General features: G+C 39.0%; 2 protein-coding genes across 4 annotated transcripts in view; both read left to right on the top strand.

The window, feature by feature from the left end:
* Positions 1 to 1695: 1695 nt before the first annotated feature.
* clcc1 (chloride channel CLIC-like 1) lies at positions 1696 to 14570 on the top strand. 3 transcript variants are annotated; one of them, XM_063012583.1, is made up of 11 exons: positions 1696 to 2067; positions 2158 to 2271; positions 3577 to 3687; positions 3769 to 3993; positions 4076 to 4216; positions 5808 to 5907; positions 7778 to 7875; positions 7962 to 8108; positions 9405 to 9929; positions 10077 to 10111; positions 10375 to 10894. In XM_063012583.1, the coding sequence occupies exons 1-10, from the start codon at positions 1909 to 1911 to the stop codon at positions 10083 to 10085; spliced, it is 1629 nt and encodes a 542-aa protein (XP_062868653.1). In that variant the 5' UTR covers positions 1696 to 1908; the 3' UTR covers positions 10086 to 10111; positions 10375 to 10894. The 3 variants fall into 3 exon arrangements, with proteins under 3 accessions (XP_062868653.1, XP_062868651.1, XP_062868652.1); XM_063012581.1 differs by lacking the exons at positions 10077 to 10111; positions 10375 to 10894 and adding an exon at positions 13860 to 14570; XM_063012582.1 differs by lacking the exon at positions 10375 to 10894 and having other exon boundaries at positions 10077 to 10164.
* Positions 14571 to 19482: 4912 nt separating this feature from the next.
* mcoln2 (mucolipin TRP cation channel 2) overlaps positions 19483 to 20065 on the top strand; it is a 33061-nt gene continuing 32478 nt past the window's right edge. The window contains exon 1 of the mRNA XM_063012441.1: positions 19483 to 19572. Coding sequence (XP_062868511.1) covers positions 19538 to 19572 — 35 coding nt within the window. The 5' untranslated portion in view covers positions 19483 to 19537. The remainder of the gene's footprint in view (positions 19573 to 20065) is intronic.

The following is a 20065-nucleotide window of genomic DNA, read 5'->3' as shown; positions in this document are numbered from 1 at the left end:
AAAGGTCTACATTAAAAAGTATGGCAAAACAGCCTGGCAGGAATATTGGGATAGAAGTGAAACAGGAAGACATTTATACAGAATACAAAAAAAGATAGACTCGGGTAGAAGGACAGGCAGGAGACGGAGGGAGGAAATCATAATAACACGTCTAAGAATAGGGCACTCAGGTCTAAATCACACACTAAAGATAATCAATAAACATAGTACAGGAAATTGCATACGAGTCATTCTATAATTTGGGGTACATTCCATGTCCAATGATAATAATTATATTTATTCTAACTATTTTCTTTAAAAATGTCATATTTTACCTATTAATGGAAAACATGTTGTAATATCACAAAAACATTATGTGCATCCTATGCTTCATTTAGCTTGAAATTTGTCATGATGTTCCTAAATGAACAGTTTTTGCTGTGTCCGTTTTTAAGTTGAGGGTGCCTTGGTTTTAAAATAATGAATAAAATCATTAAGGGCAACAACATCTATTTTTTATTTATTTTAAAAGTTTAAATACCAAAGAAAAATAATATTTTTTTAATTGAGTTTCTCTTTTAAATAATTTAAATATCTTTATTTATTAATGTCCGCAAGAGTTCTGTCAACTATGTTACTAACAGAACTCCACTCAGCAACTCAAAAATGGTTTGTTCTAAAACTGTGACCAGCATTACATGATATCATTTTTCTCTGTAGAGGGCATATTGAACAAACTGTGGTGAATGTCCTCTTACTTTTTTAAATATTTTATCTATAATAGAACATTGTCAATGAGTATATTAATTGACCGTCAACTATGTTACATACATTGTTATGGTTAAATTTTTTTAAATAATTTTAATTCAAACGTATGTTCAAATTAGACATTATTCTGTTCAAGAAATGACATGTGGTCAGCCAGGCAAGGTCTACCACTGAAGTTATGGGTCAAAATAGGGAAATTGTCAACTATGTTACCTGTCAACTAAGTTACCTAGTAGTCTACATCTACTGTCCCTTTAAAATAAAAAAATAAAAAAGTAATGTTTAAGCTTTGCAAATAGTGGATATGTTACACTAAAGAATATATTAACTTGAACCACTGATTGTTTTATTGAGAGAGAACATTGTTTTTGTACTTTTTTGGTGACGTGAAATGTACCCCAAATTATAGAATGACCGTACACAGGAAGAAACTGTAGAACATGTACTGCTACACTGTAAAAAATATGAACAAGAAAGAAATAACCTTTTGCAATCTTTGGAAATGGCTCAACAACACAGTTTAACACTAGCTGGATTATTAGGGAAAACACCAAGTAATATAAATCATTTTTAAAAGAAATAGAAATATATAATTGAATCTAGTTTTTTTATTTTTTATATCTCGTATTACACAGTCCAGTTGGTGGCGGTAAATGCATCTTTACGTTGGTATGCCAATCGCCATTAAATAATAATAATAATAATAAGAAGAAGAACGTTATGGCTGATCGGTGTATATGCAGTAGCGTGTGTGGGCGATATGCACTTCAGTCTGTTCTAAGCTAACTGCTAACCGAAGAAGAAGAAGAAGAAGAAAACGAAAACACGTTAACTTCTTGTGTTTGTTTCTCAGCTGTTGACTGATAAAACGAGTTTAATTAACTGTTATTTGATTTTCTGTTGAATACGCGACTCGTTTTTAAACATATATACCATATATACACAACTATTACTTTAGAAACGACTTTGTTTGTTATGGCGTTTTGTTGACCGCTTAAGCTAGCATGTTGTTGGCTAACTAGTTAGCTTGCTAAATAGGTAACACTTTCATTTTCAATTTCTCGACCTGACCAGTATGTGGCTCAGAGTAGGCGTTTTAACCCGTGTTTTATTTTAATATTATATAATTCACCCTAACTGTATTAAGTCAAGATTTCAGACATGTTAATTTTAAGGGGTTGTTTCAATCTGTTAGTTGTTTATTGCTTTTTTATTATTACTTACGCCGACGAAAACATTGACGACGATGATGAATGGGTCGACCCGTTTGACATGCTAAACTACGATCACTCTACACAAACCATGAAAAAGCCTGCTGAGGTAAAATAAAATAGTTAAACTACTTGCTTCTGAACTACTATGAATTACATCGAATTGTTAACTTTTGCTTAAAATACCACCTTCTTTCAGTCCTCCAGCTACGGGAAAACGAAGAGAAAAGACTTCAATTCAGAGTCCTGTCAGAGAGCAGAAAGTCCAGATATCACCGAATGTACCAACAAGCTCAACATGTTACAAAAAGAGGCAAGTAGGTTTATAGTCCTACAATAGGGTGACCATATTTTGGATTTTAAAAGTGGACCCTGGTGCAGAAGGGCTGGGGTTGAGGGGTTCATATTTCTTATAACGGACTTTAAAACTATGCAACTATATTATTCAACCTTAATATAGTGGGTAATTGACCATTTACCTTGTTTCTACACTTACTGTCCATGTTATCAGCTCCACTTTCCATATAGAAGCACTTTGAAGTTCTACAATTACTGACTGTAGTCCATCTATTTCTCTACATACTTTTTAGCCTGCTTTCACCCTGTTTTTCAATGGTCAGGACCCCCATAGGACCACTACAGAGCAGGTATTATTTAGGTAGTGGATGACTCAGCACTGCAGTGACAATGACATGGTGGTGGTGTGTTAGTGTGTGCTGTGCTGGTATGAGTGGATCACACACACACACACGGTCCACTCTTTTAGACACTCCTACCTAGTTGGTCCTCCTTGTAGATGTAAAGTCATCTATTGCTGCTGTTTGAGTTAATCATCTTCTAGACCTTCATCAGTGTTCACAGGACGCTGCCCACGGGGTGCTGTTGGCTGGATGTTTTTGGTTGGTGGACTATTCTCAGTCCAGCAGGGACAGTGAGGTGTTTAAACACTCCATCAGTGCTGCTGTGTCTGATCCACTCATACCAGCACAACACATCCTAACACACAACCACCATGTCAGTGTCACTGCAGTGCTGAGAATGATCCACCACCCAAATAATACCTGCTTTGTCGTGGTCCTGTGGGGGTCCTGATGAACTGTAGATGGACTACAGTCAGTAATTGTAGAACTACAAAGTGCTTCTATATGGTAAGTGGAGCTGATAAAATGGACAGTGAGTGTAGGTAGAAACAAGGAGGTGGTTTTAATGTTATGGCTGATCAGTGTATAGCAGCCTCAACTCTTCTAGGAAGGTTTTGCCCAATAAATCTATTGGAATGTGTCTGTAGAAATTTGTGCCTATTTATTCAAATAAGCATTTGTAAGGAAACACACTGGTGTCAGAGAAAAGGCCTGGCTCTCCATTAAAGTGCTCTGTTCATGTGTTTATGAACTTTTTCATACATGGTAACAGTCAAGCTGGCACTGGAAAAGGGTTTCCCTACAATATAACAACAAAGTTGGATATATGTACAGTATATTATTCCATATGATGATCTTATACACCAGTTAGCATTGGGTTAGATTGTTAGGTTGTAGCTTATAGTTTTGTTGTGCATAACTGAAGTACCCCAAATATATTTGGGTTAATAAATCATGTTTTTCCTTACTTCTTTCAGATCATGGAACACAAAAGGAAGGGGCAAATTTTTAAACCACATCCAACGTGTCACCCAGTGTTCAAGCGCTTCCTCTTAAAGCTTCTGAAGGAAATTGGGAAAATTGGCTTGGTATGATAATTCCATAAGCCACATAGACATTTCTGTATAGTCTTGTGTGATACTAATTCTTTTGCTTTTTTTAATTCAAAGCCCACTGATGCCAGTGCTGAAGAGCACTACGATGCTGAGGTGAAACTGTCGAAGCAGATGGTGGAAGAGATCCAAAACCTTGTTAATGATGATGGGAGATGGAGAACTGGAGCTCTGGATAATGCTCTCAGCCAAATACTTGTCAACTTTAAATTCCATGACTATGAGGCCTGGAAGTGGCGCTTTGAGGATACGTTTGGTGTTGAGCCATACACTATTTTAATGGTATTTTGGTTTATATGCGTTTATTTTATGGGTTTTTTGGTTGTTTCTTTTGTTTTTAATTTCCTCACTCTTTCTCATACAGGTTTCCCTCTGCGTGCTGGTCATTGTTGCCATAATCTGCACTGAGTTGTGGTCCACTGTGTCGTGGTTTGTTCAGTTTAGGAGAATGTTTGCCATCTGCTTCTTCATAAGTCTAATATGGAACTGGTTCTATCTCTACAAGGTACTTGTACACCACAGTGTTTCTTTAATAATTGTTCATAGGTCTTCCAGTAATTAACAATTTTACTGTCCCACTTAATTCACCATTTTTGGTTAAAATACATAATAATAAAACTAATGTGTGCCCAATATACACCGATCAGCCATAACATTAAAACCACCTCCTTGTTTCAACACACACTGTCTATTTTATCAGCTCCACTTACCATATAGAAGCACTTTGTAGTGCTACAATTACTGACTGTAGTCCATCTGTTTTTCTGCATGCTTTGTTAGCCTCCTTTCATGCTGTTCTTCAATGGTCAGGACCCCCACAGGACCACCACAGAGCAGGTATTATTTAGGTGGTGGATTATTCTCAGCACTGCACTGACATGGTGGTGGGGTGTTAGTGTGTGTTGTGCTGGTATGAGTGGATAAGACACAGCAATGCTGATGGAGTTTTTAAACACCTCACTGTCACTGCTGGACTGAGAATAGTCCCGTAGGCAGTGTCCTGTGACCACTGACCACTGATTAATGTCTAGAAGATGACCAACTCAAACAGCAGCAATAGATGAGCGATCGTCTCTGACTTTACATCTACAAGGTGAACCAACTAGGTAGGAGTGTCTAATAGAGTAGACAGTGAGTGGACACAGTATTTAAAAACTCCAGCAGCGCTCCAGCTACTCCAGCAGCGCAGCCATAACATTAAAACCACCTCCTTGTTTCTACACTCACTGTCCATTTTAACAGCTCCACTTACCATGTAGAAGCACTTTGTAGTTCTACAATTACTGACTGTAGTCCATCTGTTTCTCTATATACTTTCTTTTAGCCTGCTTTCACCCTGTTTTTCAATGGTCAGGACCACTACAGAGTAGGTATTATTTGGGTGGTATCATTCTCAGTGCTGCAGTGACACTGACGTGGTGGTGTGTTAGTGTGTGTTGTGCTGGTATGAGTGGATCAGACACAGCAGCGCTGCTGGAGTTTTAAAATACTGTGTTCACTCACTACCTAGTTGGTCCACCTTGTAGATGTAAAGTCAGAGACGATCGCTCATCTATTGCTGCTGTTTGAGTTGGTCATCTTCTAGACATTAATCAGTGGTCACAGGACGCTGCCTACGGGACTATTCTCAGTCCAGCAGTGACAGTGAGGTGTTTAAAAACTCCATCAGCATTGCTGTGTCTTATCCACTCATATCAGCACAACACACACTAACACACCACCACCATGTCGGTGTCACAGCAGTGCTGAGAATCATCCACCACCTAAATAATACCTGCTTTGTGGTGGTCCTGTGTGGGTCCTGACCATTGCAGAAAGGTGAAAGCAGGCTTAAAAAGTATGTAGAGAAATAGATGGACTACAGTCAGTAATTGTAGAACTACAAAGTGCTTCTATATGGTAAGTGGAGCTGATAAAATGGACAGTGACACAGTGTAGAAACAAGGAGTTGGTTTTAATGTTATGGCTGATCGGTGTAAATCCATTTAAATCCACAATACAATAAAGTGTATAACAAGCTAAGTGGTTTGCATACTTAGTTTTAAGTAAGCTTTGTTTTTGTGTCATTTCAATTTGTATTTCATGTACTTTGCTAGACTGCCTTTGCTGAGCACCAGGCCAACATTGTAAAGATGGAGAACGTAAATGAGAAATGCACTGGACTGAAGAAACTTGACTGGAAGGACAATATTAAAGGTGAGTTGCTTGATTCTGAGCTGTTTAACATCTTACAAACTTTCCAGTTTCTTGCCACTTTCCATCTGTGGCCACACTGTTACAGGTTGTTAAGGGCTACTCAATTAAAAAATGTAAATAAGTCAAGTGACATAAAAACAATGTATTAGAGATCTTGCTATTCGTTTTGGCATGTATTCTGAATGTTATTATGGAAAAACAATGACGTTTGTATTGCATTTTAAATTTTTCCACTGTAGTGATTGCATTTCAATTTGGCACTAATTTCTTTGCATACATAATTAGGTTATTTGATGCATACACTGATCAGCCATAACATTAAAACCACCTCCTTGTTTCTACACTCACTGTCCATTTTAACAGCTCCACTTACCATATAGAAGCACTTTGTAGTTCTACAATTACTGACTGTAGTCCATCTGTTTCTCTATATACTTTCTTTTAGCCTGCTTTCACCCTGTTGTTCAATGGTCAGGACCACCACAGAGTAGGTATTATTTGGGTGGTATCATTCTCAGCGCTGTAGTGACACTTACATGGTGGTGGTGTGTTAGTGTGTGTTGTGCTGGTATGAGTGGATCAGACACAGCAGCGCTGCTGGAGTTTTAAAATACTGTGTTCACTCACTACCTAGTTGGTCCACCTTGTAGATGTAAAGTCGGAGACGATCGCTCATCTATTGCTGCTGTTTGAGTTGGTCATCTTCTAGACCTTCATCAGTGGTCACAGGATGCTGCCCACGGGGCGCTGTTGGCTGGATATTTTTTTGGTTGGTGGACTATTCTGGAGTCCAGCAGTGACAGTGAGGTGTTTAAAAACTCCATCAGCATTGCTGTGTCTTTTCCACTCATACCAGCGCAACACACACTAACTCACCACCACCATGTAAGTATCACTGCAGTGCTGAGAATGACCCACCACCCAAATAATACCTGCTCTGTAGTGGTCCTGGGAGAGTCCTGACCATTGAAGAACAGCAGGGGGCTAACAAAGCTTGCAGAGAAACAGATGGACTAAGTGGAGCTGATAAAATGGACAGTGAGTGTAGAAACAAGGAGGTGGTTTTAATGTCATGGCTGATTGGTATATATAGTTAAATTAAACAGTTTGGGTACTCCAGGCCCTTGATGATTATTGTGAAAAAGTAAAAAAAAAAAAAAAAGCAAACTTGAAAAAATGAAATGTTAATGCACAGTTACTTTAGATTTGTTAAACTTGGGTAAAAAAGTAATTGTTGTAATGTGCAAAAGTTTGGACACCCTTGTAAGTCATTATTTTGTATCATTTGTTTCTAGCCATGTAGAATTTCTTTGTGTTTGTTTAAGGCTGTGGCAGTGGCAGCAGTTAAGGCGGAGCTAGTAATAAGAAGGTTCACTGTTCAACATTGTCTGAGGTCTGAGCAAGGCCCATGATCCTCAATTGCTTGAATTGTACTCGTTTATATTTAGCAGACACTTTTATCCAAAGTGCCTTATAAATGTGGCCATCAACCCTAGGTTCTAAGCAGTTAAGAATGGACAAAAAAAATCAGCTTGCAAAACTGCAACAATTAGTGTCGTCAGATTCCAAATTATTAAAAAGTCTAATTAATAGGAAAGGTGATGAAACACAGTGCTAGACATGCCTCTGTCCAAACATTCGGGGTGTTTTACAGGCACCAAATAAAATAAAATCAAGTGTTTCATAGATTTTTGCATTTCACAAAGTGTTGTAACCTAGAGTTTATACATTCAGGATGCACATGACAGTACATTAGGATTTAATATCACACATTCAAAAGAAGCTATTAACCTTTAGCCTCCTACAGTCTTACACATTCAATATAAACAGTTTATATGTGATAACCACAGCTTAATTTATCTCCTTTCAGAGTGGTTTAGGACTACATGGACTCTTCAGGATGACCCTTGTAAGATGTACTATGAAGTCCTTGTTGTGAACCCAATCCTACTTGTGCCTCCAATGAAGGTTCAGATTTTGTTGCTTAGCTCATGTAATTGAAGCTAATAATCTGATGTGTTCATCTGACCTACTTAATCTGTCTCTCTTCACAGGCCATCACGATGACCCTCACCACTTTTATCACTGACCCTCTGAAACACTTAGGACAGGGCATTAGTGAGTTTCTTCGAGCCTTATTTAAGGACCTGCCAGTCACACTTCAAATCCCGGTTCTACTTTTGATCACGGCTGCTATTGTGGTAAGAACTTCAGTGTTTTAGCATCGCTTATGGAGTTATTGTTTATTGTTACATTCTGCTCATGATATTAAGGCTAATGCTATTGTTCTGCATTTAACAACATTTATCCAACATTACGGTTTTTGTCATTAAATGTTTATTTATTAGTATTTTAATGTCATGTTTTACACTTTTGGTTACATTCATGACAGGAACGATAATTACTCATTACACAAGATTCATTAGCTTACACCTAGATGATATAAAAATGTGATGTATTTAATGTTAAAATAAAACCAATAAAGGTAGGTTATGATTTTAAGTGTTTAGGCAAAAGTTGCATCCCTACTTTCAAATAGTGATCTTATAAATATATACAGTACATACACTAGCAGCACCCTAGTACCCACCTGCAGCACTTGAAATGGCTTAACCACCTGGGATACTATAGCAACCACATAGCAGTATACTATCAACCACCTGGGATGGCATACACAACACCTAAAACCTACTGGAACAGTATACTAACCACTAAGCAACATCTTAAATCTATGAGAGACCATAGCATCTATTTGGACCATAGCACCATTCCCATAGCAGCATAGATCCCTAAGCAACCACTTAGCAAAAAAGCAAGCTAAATTTAATCAACTTTTGGAGCCGCTCAGGTGGCACAGCGGTAAAAACACACACTGCAACCAGAGCTGGGATCTCGAATACATCGTATTGAATCTCAGCTCTGCCTTGTCGGCTGAGGATGAGCGGTCACATGAACAACGATTGGCCTGTTGTTCAGATGGGCGAGACTGAGGCGGATATGGGTCTCTCTCTGTCAGACTGGTGCAATTATGACCTCTGCTGGCTGATTAGAGGTGCCTACACAGAGATGAGGAAAGAGTGCTCTTAGGGTGTGTCTCCATACACAACGCTAGGTGGCACAACACTCGTCAATGTGTGGGTGATAAGATGCATATGCTGCCAAAGTGTCTGAGGGGGCGTGGGTTAGCTTCGATCTCCTCGGTCAGAGCAGGGATCGGCATAGGCGGAGAGGAAGCATGACGCAATTGGGCAATTGACGGGCTAAAGGGGGAGAAAATGCATTAAAACATTTTTTATCATTCTTTTTAGGATACTATAGCAACCAGCAAACAACACCATAAAAAAAATTATGGCTTTAAGGTAATCACATAGAAACCAGAGACCATAGCAATTACTTACACCCTTGCAATCATGTAAAATACTATAACACTCCAGCAACCAACTGGAATACCAAAGTAAAACAATTTACGAACTGTCTCAACTTTTTAACCTTTTTAGGTGTTCATGTACAGTTGTGGCCAAGCAGCGGTCCAGCATGCCTTTTTACGGCCTTTGCGAGGTGGTCGACGAGACCCTTTTGGTGGAATTGAGCAGCAACCACAAAATCCTCCATTGCAGGGGATGGAAGAAGAACAGAACAGAGCCCGGTGGGCAGGAGGTGATGCCAATCACCGCTTACAACCTAGACAGCTCGCTGGTCAAGAAGGGAACAGAGCCAACCAAAGGGCTAACCTACCTAACCAAGAGAACCACGAGCCTGAAGTTCGGCATGTAGAAACCTTGAGAAATGCAGACGATCTTTACCTCGGGGATGAGACTGACGTCCAAAATGTGGCTCCGGCTGAGGATTCAGTTCAACACGCAGAGGAAGAACCTGTGACTGACGACAATGTGACAACGAAGGAAAATGAGGCATCAGCTGAGAAGACGGTGCTAAAACCTCCTCAGGCTGCATCCAAGAGTAACGCTGCTAAAGGTGACAACGTAGATACCAAAACATCAGGAAATGCTACAAGTAATATGGTAAGCACTAAGTTAGCCTGTTATTAGCTTTAATATTAACTTAGAGCCATCTCATTTTGTGTGATGAATTAGTGATTAAGAAAAGTGCAACTCTTCTTATCCAATTAGTTTTTATTTACATTTACTTTGACTTTTATTTGATTGCAGACAGGATGAACCTGAGAGATTTCATGTTTTATCTGGTAAACTTCATTTCATTTATTAATAAACCTCCATTCCTGCATTTCAAACCTGCAACACATTCCAAAAAGTTGGGACAGTAAAGCATTTACCACTTTGTAATGTTGCCATTCCTTTTCACCACAATTAAAAGACGTTTTGGCACTGAGGAGACCAAGTGATTTAGTGTTTCAGCTTTTATTTTGTCCCATTCTTCCTGCAAACACGTCTTAAGATGTACAACAGTACGGGGTCGTCGTTGTCAATTTTTTTTTTTTTTTTTCAGAATTCTCCACACATTCTCTATTTGGGACAGGTCAGGACTGCAGGCAGGCCAGTCCAGTACCCGTACCCTCTTCTTTGAACTGCCTTTGTAATGTGTGCAGCATGTGGTTTTGCATTGTCTTGTTGAAAAATGCATGAATGTCCCTGGAAAAGATGACGTCTTGAAGGCAGCACATGTTGCTCTAAGATCTCGATGTACTTTTCTGCATTAATGCTGCCAACACAGAAATGTAAATGACCTTTGCCAAGGGCACTGACACAGCCTCATACCATGACAGACCCCGGCTTTTGGACTTGTTGCTGATAACAGTCTGGAAGGTCCTTTTCGTCTTTGGTCCGGAGCACACAGCGTCCATTTTGTCCGAAAAAGACCTGGAATGCTGATTCATCTGACCACAATACATGTTTCCACTGTGTGATGGTCCATCCTAGATGTCTCCGAGCCCAGAGAAGTCGACGCCGCTTCTGGACATGGTTAACATAAAGTTTTAAGTGGCATTTGTGCATGTAACTCTGTATTGTAGTGCTTGATAAAGGTTTGCCAAAGTAATCCCTCACCCATGTGGTTATATCAGCTATTGTTGAGTGGCGGTTCTTGATGCAGTGCCGTCTAGGGGAATGAAGATCACGGGCGTTCCGCTTAAGCTTGCACCCTTGGCCTTTACACACTGAAATTCCTCCAGATTCCTTGAACGGTTTAATGATATTATGCACTGTAGAGGGAGAAATATGCAAATCCCTTCCAATCTTTCTTTGAGGTTCATTGTTTTTAAACATTTCAATCATTTTCTCACACATTTTTTGACAAACTGGAGATCCTCTGATCATCTTTGCTCATCAGAGACTCAGTCTTTCCTGGACGCTGCTTTTGTACCAAACCATGATTACAATCACCTGTTTGGAATCACATCATTATTTAGTTTTTTCACCTCATTTCTAGCCCTAAATTGCCCCATCCCAACTTTTTTTGGAATGTGTTGCAGGCCTGAAATGCAGGAATGGAGGTTTATTTACAAATAAAATGTTGAGCAGACCCAACATGAAACATCTTGGGTTCAATCTGTCTGCAATCAAATAAAAGTCAAAGTAAATGTAATTTACTGTAATTTACACTGCATTTTTATTTTATTTACATTTTCCATGCTGTCCCAACTTTTTGATTTGGGGTTGTACTTATTCCTCTGCTAGGTATTTGTTTGTTTATATGATACATAGTTTTTAACATATGATCACAGAATCTATTCCAGATTGATTGGTCTGATTAAGAATGGCGTTCTTGTATCCAGCTTTTGAACTGCATCAGCAAGGTTAATGATTATCCGGTTAATCTAGTTAACCAACAAAGCAGTTGTTGCTTCGATAATACTGTCGGTCTCTTACTGTGAATTAAAATGTGTACAAATATGAAAAGTGGAAACAGGAAAACATTTTTAAAAAATTTATAATATTTTAATCAGTGGTTCTCAACCAGGGGGCCCCGGCCCACTAGGGTGCCTCAGTGAGCCTGAATTTGTTAGCTAACCATGATAATAGCCATAGCAGCTGACATGGCATTAAAAATTAAACAAACAAACCAATAGATTCAGTGAAATTCCCATGAGTGAGAACACAAGCCCTTTTGTTATTCTTATTGAAAGATAAGAATAATATCATAACTCCCCCCATTGGCACATTTTTTAACCTGGAGGTGTCGGGGGTCTAAGAGAAAAAAGGTTGAGAACTATGAATGTATTAAACATTAAAATTTTAAACAGTGAAGCTGTTTTGTGTCAGTATGGAGTCTGACTTCATGTAAACCTCTGCACATGTGGATCTGTGTGCAACATAATTACAAAAATATGTATGTTTTGCACCATACCCCACTATAAAAGAAGAACTCAGCTTAAGTTTGAAGTCTGCATTTGGAACACAGAACTAGTTGGACCAGTTTTACTATTTATCAACACTAGCTTGGATATCAAAGCAAACACCTGGCAACCTAGCAACCATCTAGTGACAACTAAGATACCTCATCAACCAGATAAAATACAACTCCAAATCAGAAGAAGTTGGGACAGTATGGAAAATGCAAATAAAATATAAACACAGTGTTCCTTACATTTACTTTGACTTTTATTTGATTGCAGACAGGTTGAACCTGAGATATTTCATGTTTTGTTGGCTCAACTTCATTGCCTTTTATTAATAAACATCCATCCCTGCATTTCAGGCCTGCAACACATTCAAAAAAAAGTTGGGAAAGAGGCAATTTAGGGCTAGTAATGAGGTAAAAAAACTAAATAATGATGTGATTCCAAACAGGTGATTGTAATCATGGTTTGGTACAAAAGCAGCATCCAGGAAAGGCTGAATCTTTGATGAGCAAAGATGATCAGAGGATCTCCAGTTTGTCAACAAATGTGTGAGAAAATGATTGAAATGTTTAAAAACAATGTACCTCAAAGAAAGATTGGAAGGATTTTGCATATTTCTCCCTCTACAGTGCATAATATCATTAAACCATTCACAGAATCAGGAGGAATTTCAGTGCGTAAAGGCCAAGGACGCAAGCTTAAGCTGAACACTTGTGATCTTTGATCCCTCAGACGGCACTGCATCAAGAACCGCCACTCAACAATAACTGATATAACCACATGGGTGAGGGATTACTTTGGCAAATGTTTGTCAAGCACTACAATACAGAGTTACATGCACAAATACCACTTATAACTTTACTGTGTAAAAAAGGAGCCCTATGTTAACCATGTCCAGAAGCGGCATCGACTTCTCTGGGCTCGGAGGCATCTAGGATGGATCACACAGTGGAAACGTGTATTGTGGTCAGAGGAATCAGCATTCCAAGCCTTTTTGGAAAAAATGGACGCCGTGTGCTCCGGACCAAAGATGAAAAGGACCATCCAGACTGTTATCAAAAGTCCAAAAGTCAGGGTCTGTCATGGTATGGGGCTGTGTCAGTGCCCTTGGCAAAGGTCATTTATACTTCTGTGTTGGCAGCATTAATGCAGAAAAGTACATCGAGATCTTAGAGCAGCATATGCTGCCTTCAAGACGTCATCTTTTCCAGGGACGTCCATGCATTTTTTCAACAAGACAATGCAAATCCACATGCTGCACACATTACAAAGACATGGCTGTGGAAGAAGAGGGTACGGGTACTGGACTGGCTTGCCTGTGGAACGTGACAATCACTTGGTCTCCTCGGTGCCAAAATGTCTTTTAAGTGTGGTGAAAAGGAATGGCGACATTACAAAGTGGTCAATGCTTTACTGTCCCAACTTTTATTGGAATGTGTTGCAGGCCTGAAATGCAGGAATGGATGGTTAATAATAAATGAAATGAAGTTGAGCAGATAAAACATGAAATATCTCAGGTTCTTCCTGTCTGCAATCAAATAAAAGTCAAAGTAAATAAAAGATTAGTTTTTGTTTACTTTAGATGTGTTTTTTAATATTTGCGTAGTCACTTTATTGTATGTTTTGTTTATAGGTGGGGGATTTGGCAACAGCTTCAGTCACGTCGGTGAAAACGGACAGTGTGGAAAACATTGGTGTTCCAGTTCAAGAAACAAATTCATAATTATTAAACTTCATTGTAGCTTTTTTAAATTACCATGGTACCATGTTTATAACTTGGCTTTTTTTTCCATGCTGTTGCACAAACGATGAGGTAAAGATTATTACTGATTGAAACACTAAGTGAAACTACAGCCTAGCCATTGGGGGGTGCACTTGTCAGTGCGCTCTCAGTGTCGACCCCAGGCTCAGATAAAAATAAAGAGGGTTGCGTCAGCATCAGGAAGGACATCCAGCGTAATAACTGTGCCAAATCAGGTATGTGGACTTGAATGATCCACTGTGGTGACTAGTAAATACCAAAAGTCTGTAAACACATGGTTTGACAGGTTTGGTAGACAGATAGAGGAACTTCAGTGGCCTACACAGAAACCTGACTTCACAAAGCTTACAAATGGACACAGTGGGGACAAAAAAGAAAAGTAAAGGCTGTTAAATTTGAAGTTTATTTTTTACCTCTGGTTACGGTCTTTAAAGTTCCAAGCATGTCTGCTTGAGTATAAATTGAAACCATAATCTTACAAAAAAATAGGTGGTTTAGCTACTTTATCTTGCTTATAGGATGTATTTTTTAATTATTGAGTTATTTGCATATCATTAATAAATCAAGTTATTTTTAAGTATATTTCTTCTTGTGTATGGGTATTAATCAAGGTCAGATTATCTCAACCTTTATCTACAGGTGAACTGAACTGGACAGATTTTAGCCAGATTCTAAAATGGCATTTTTAGTCATTTTTAAGCAATGGGCTTGTTAAGTCTGACGTCACACGTGACGTTCGGACCATTTCCGGGTCCAAACGCAAACAACTATGATATGATAAGATAAGATAAGGCTGAACCTCTGAACCTTTGTATATATATTGTAAAAGCAATATTGCACTAATTGTAATTTTCTATGTTTATTGTCATAAATATTTCCTGTTTGGTTAAATAATACTTATTTGAAGTGGAGACTTGGTATTTTAACTATTGATAATTTTTCCTGGTAATCAATGTATGCTGTTATTCATTAGTCCTCTTGGACTAGCCAACTTGGACCCGGATGTGACGTTTCATAAGGTCGACACGTCACGACTTAACAAGCGGATAGAACACGAGAGGGAGTGTGTTATCGTGAATGACATCACAGCCGTGATGTTATTCACGATAACACACGACCTCGAGTGTTCTATTGCTTTTATACAACAGTTTTTACAAAATAAAGAAAGAAAATAAATCAAAGAAGCCCTGAATTTCATATTAAATATGCTTTAATATTGATGATACCTTCCGCCAAAAAGTAGTTCCACAACGAATATAAAGTTTAACACTACAAAGCACACATCCCAAGTTGCAAAAACTCATTTCAGTGAGGTAAGAACAACAACAAGAAAAGGGTAAGAACCTCCGAAGGGAAAAAAAGAAATAAAAAAACCTCTTGCACACACCAGAGGATATACGGGTGATAACTCTTAGAAGCTGCTAACTGGGCTATTATGCTAACTGTTCGCGTTACAAACACATTAAAGTTCCCTACATAGTGCACTAGAATGTGTATCATCACGGATTTATGTTCGCTACACAGTGCACTAGATAGTGAATTAGACAATTGGTTATGTTCCCTATACAGTGCGATAGATAGATTGTATATCAGATCACGGATTTAAAACGTGATCGGGAGCTGTGTCGCCTGCGTGCACGTTTGTGTGTGAAGTATTATTAAAAAGAAATACAGGAGATAAACTGTTCAGTAGAGCTTTGTTTTATTGCATCCTTAAACTGAACCCACGCATGCGTATACGGCATCAAGCATAACTCCGTATTCTGTGTTAACCCTTTAACGTCTTAAAGGCATATTACAACAGTGTGCATGCAGCTTGTCGTTACTGGCAACGCGTCAGCGGAGTAATACCGTTGTGGTGTGAAAAGCCCGTGCTGTTGTCACGAATATCAGCACGGTTAGAAGGCTTCTCAACCAATCAGATTGTACGGTCGGAACTAACTGTTGTATAAAATAGCAATATACACCGATCAGGCATAACATTACACTCACTGTCCATTTTATCAGCCCCACTTACCATATACAGGTTCTTCTAAAAAAATTAGCATATTGTGATAAAGTTCATTATTTTCCATAATGTAATGATAAAAATTAAACTTTCATATATTTTAGATTCATTGCACACCAACTGAAATATTTCAGGTCTTTTATTGTTTTAATACTGATGATTTTGGCATACAGCTCATGAAAACCCAAAATTCCTATCTCAAAAAATTAGCATATTTCATCCGACCAATAAAAGAAAAGTGTTTTTAATACAAAAAAAGTCAACCTTCAAATAATTATGTTCAGTTATGCACTCAATACTTGGTCGGGAATCCTTTTGCAGAAATGACTGCTTCAATGCGGCGTGGCATGGAGGCAATCAGCCTGTGGCACTGCTGAGGTGTTATGGAGGCCCAGGATGCTTCGATAGCGGCCTTAAGCTCATCCAGAGTGTTGGGTCTTGTGTCTCTCAACTTTCTCTTCACAATATCCCACAGATTCTCTATGGGGTTCAGGTCAGGAGAGTTGGCAGGCCAATTGAGCACAGTAATACCATGGTCAGTAAACCATTCACCAGTGGTTTTGGCACTGTGAGCAGGTGCCAGGTCGTGCTGAAAAATGAAATCTTCATCTCCATAAAGCTTTTCAGCAGATGGAAGCATGAAGTGCTCCAAAATCTCCTGATAGCTAGCTGCATTGACCCTGCCCTTGATAAAACACAGTGGACCAACACCAGCAGCTGACATGGCACCCCAGACCATCACTGACTGTGGGTACTTGACACTGGACTTCAGGCATTTTGGCATTTCCTTCTCCCCAGTCTTCCTCCAGTCCCTGGCACCTTGATTTCCGAATGACATGCAAAATTTGCTTTCATCCGAAAACAGTACTTTGGACCACTGAGCAACAGTCCAGTGCTGCTTCTCTGTAGCCCAGGTCAGGCGCTTCTGCCGCTGTTTCTGGTTCAAAAGTGGCTTGACCTGGGGAATGTGGCACCTGTAGCCCATTTCCTGCACACGCCTGTGCACGGTGGCTCTGGATGTTTCTACTCCAGACTCAGTCCACTGCTTCCGCAGGTCACCCAAGGTCTGGAATCGGCCCTTCTCCACAATATTCCTCAGGGTCCGGTCACCTCTTCTCGTTGTGCAGCGTTTTCTGCCACACTTTTTCCTTCCCACAGACTTCCCACTGAGGTGCCTTGATACAGCACTCTGGGAACAGCCTATTCGTTCAGAAATTTCTTTCTGTGTCTTACCCTCTTGCTTGAGGGTGTCAATGATGGCCTTCTGGACAGCAGTCAGGTCGGCAGTCTTACCCATGATTGCAGTTTTGAGTAATGAACCAGGCTGGGAGTTTTTAAAAGCCTCAGGAATCTTTTGCAGGTGTTTAGAGTTAATTCGTTGATTCAGATGATTAGGTTAATAGCTCGTTTAGAGAACCTTTTCATGATATGCTAATTTTTTGAGATAGGAATTTTGGGTTTTCATGAGCTGTATGCCAAAATCATCAGTATTAAAACAATAAAAGACCTGAAATATTTCAGTTGGTGTGCAATGAATCTAAAATATATGAAAGTTTAATTTTTATCATTACATTATGGAAAATAATGAACTTTATCACAATATGCTAATTTTTTTAGAAGGACCTGTAGAAGCACTTTGTAGTTCTGTAGTCCATCTGTTTCTCTACATACTTTTTTAGCCTGCTTTCACCCTGTTCTTCAATGGTCAGGACCACCACAGAGTAGGTATTATTTGGGTGGTGGATGATTCTCAGCACTGCAGTGACAATGACATGGTGGTGTGTTAGTGTGTGTTGTGCTGGTATGAGTGGATCAGACACAGCAATGCTGGTGAAGTTTTTAAACTCTTTTAGGACTCTCCTGCAAATTAGATTGTAAATCTCAGTGAGATTAATTTCCTGGTTAAATAAATAAATAAAATAAATAAACACCTCACTGTCACTGCTGAACTGAGAATAGTCCACCAACCAAAAACATCCAGCCAACAGCTCCCCATGGGCAGCGTCCTGTGACCACTGATGAAGGTCTAGAAGATGACCAACTCAAAGAGCAGCAACAGATAAGCAATTGTCTCTGACTTTACATCTACAAGGTGGACCAACTAGGTAGGAGTGTCTAATAGAGTGGACAGTGAGTGGACACAGTATTTAAAAACTCCAGCAGCACTGCTGTGTCTGATCCACTCATACCAGCACAACACACACTAACACACCACCACCATGTCATTGTCACTGCAGTGCTGAGAATCATCCACCATCTGAATAATACCTGCTCTGTGTTGGTCCTGTGGGGGTCCTGACCATTAAAGAACTGCATATAATTCAGGCTAATGTAAAATAATGAGATTGTTTTTGACACTTATACACTAAAAAACACAAATATAATATAAAAACAGTTAAATACAATAAACCCTGCTTTTTACCTTTACTTCTTTATTGTTGCCTTATGCTTTTTAGTCTTGAAGATGCTTGATCTTGGAATACCATATTCTGTTCAGTAAAGGCGCATTCACATGAAAAGTGACAAAACCGCTTTTGCGCTGGCTGTGCCGTTCTTTCCTATGGAGTGTAGCGGTGCACAAAGCTTAACATGACATTGTACTAAAATGACAAACGAGGAATCATTAGTGGAGAGAGTAGTAAGAATTAAGGTTGGTTTAGTGTTTTTATGCTGTTCTTTTAACACATTTAGTCACATTAAGCTTTTCTTAACTATAAGCATTTTAGACTCTTGGAAATGTTGATTCTTACAATTTCTCAGCACCCTGAGCTGTAACACAAGTTTAAAAGTGAAACAGTAGAAAAATCCATCTAAAGACAGATACATGTGGACGCTTTTTAGAGTGAATTTGATGGTTATTGCACACAAATACAAGCACACGGCAAGCCGTAGCCTAGTGGTTAAGGTACTGGACTAGTAATCAGAAGGTCGCTGGTTCAAGCCCCACCACTGCCAGGTTGCTGCTGTTGGGTCCTTGAGCAAGACCCTTAACCCTCAATTGCTCAGACTGTATACTGTAACTGTAATGTAAGTCGCTTTCGATAAAGGCGTCTGCTAAATGCAGAAAATGTAAATGCTTATTCGTCTCATATTCGCACTTTGCTGAACAAAGCGGAAGTCGCACACACGTTGAGTTTAAGGTAAACGTCGAGTTTAAGGGTATAAATTTCTCAACAAAGGGCGTCGAGTTTTAAAGATTTCGAGTACCACAAGGTACCACTGTACATTTTTGCTGCAGATCCTAAACCTTTATAAGTTGGTTTATCAAAACGGAGCCTTTTAGCTTATGCTTGCTTCTCTGTTTGACCAGAAAGAGACACGCTGTGCTGTTCCTGTTTATTTTAAGTCAGTTTGGTTACCACTGAAAGGGTGTTCTATTCAGTACAGCAAAACCTTGCCCTCTGAAGAGCTTCTGATTTTGCGATTGGTCAAAAACTTCTGGTCAGTAAACGTCAGTCTTGTAGTGATTTGCTGGTAAGTGGTCAGTTATTTAACCTTCTAAAGTTAAAAGGTGCTGGGAATGGGAATGAAAACCTGAAGAATGGAGATGTTTGTCAGAAATGTCACTTCTACAAAGTAAGTAGTTCTATTGTATTGATTGCTCTGATTTACACACATTTATTGTTGCAGTATTACTCCAGTATGAAACTTTAACTTGGACTCTAGTATTGTTAGAATTTTGTATCTCTGTAATACTCTGGTTAAAAACGGGCGTGTTTTTTTTTTTTAGCTTGTACTGTAGGTTTTTTACAGAGTATTAGGATTTGAAAGTGCAAATATGTTTTGATTGCCCGGGCATAACCTTGGACTTTACCCATACAAGCACTGTTCTTAACATGAACGGGCAAATACTCAAGTGCTGGTTCAATTCATTTATTGAAACCAGCACACACAGCATAAATACTTCCTTTTTTATATAAAATGAGCTGTTCATTACCTCCTTGATTGGAAAATAGCCCTGTCATGATTAATTTTGCTGTACTGTTTCCTATTGTGGTCTTGAAACAGTTTTAGTGTTTAGGCATAACATTATGACCACCTTCCTAATATTGTATTGATGCACTGTGTA

The sequence above is a fragment of the Trichomycterus rosablanca genome, chromosome 17 (genome assembly GCF_030014385.1).
Source record: "Trichomycterus rosablanca isolate fTriRos1 chromosome 17, fTriRos1.hap1, whole genome shotgun sequence".
Lineage (NCBI taxonomy): Eukaryota > Metazoa > Chordata > Actinopteri > Siluriformes > Trichomycteridae > Trichomycterus > Trichomycterus rosablanca.
The sequence above is the reverse complement of the archived record's forward strand: the minus strand, read 5'-3'. Positions and strand labels throughout refer to the sequence as shown.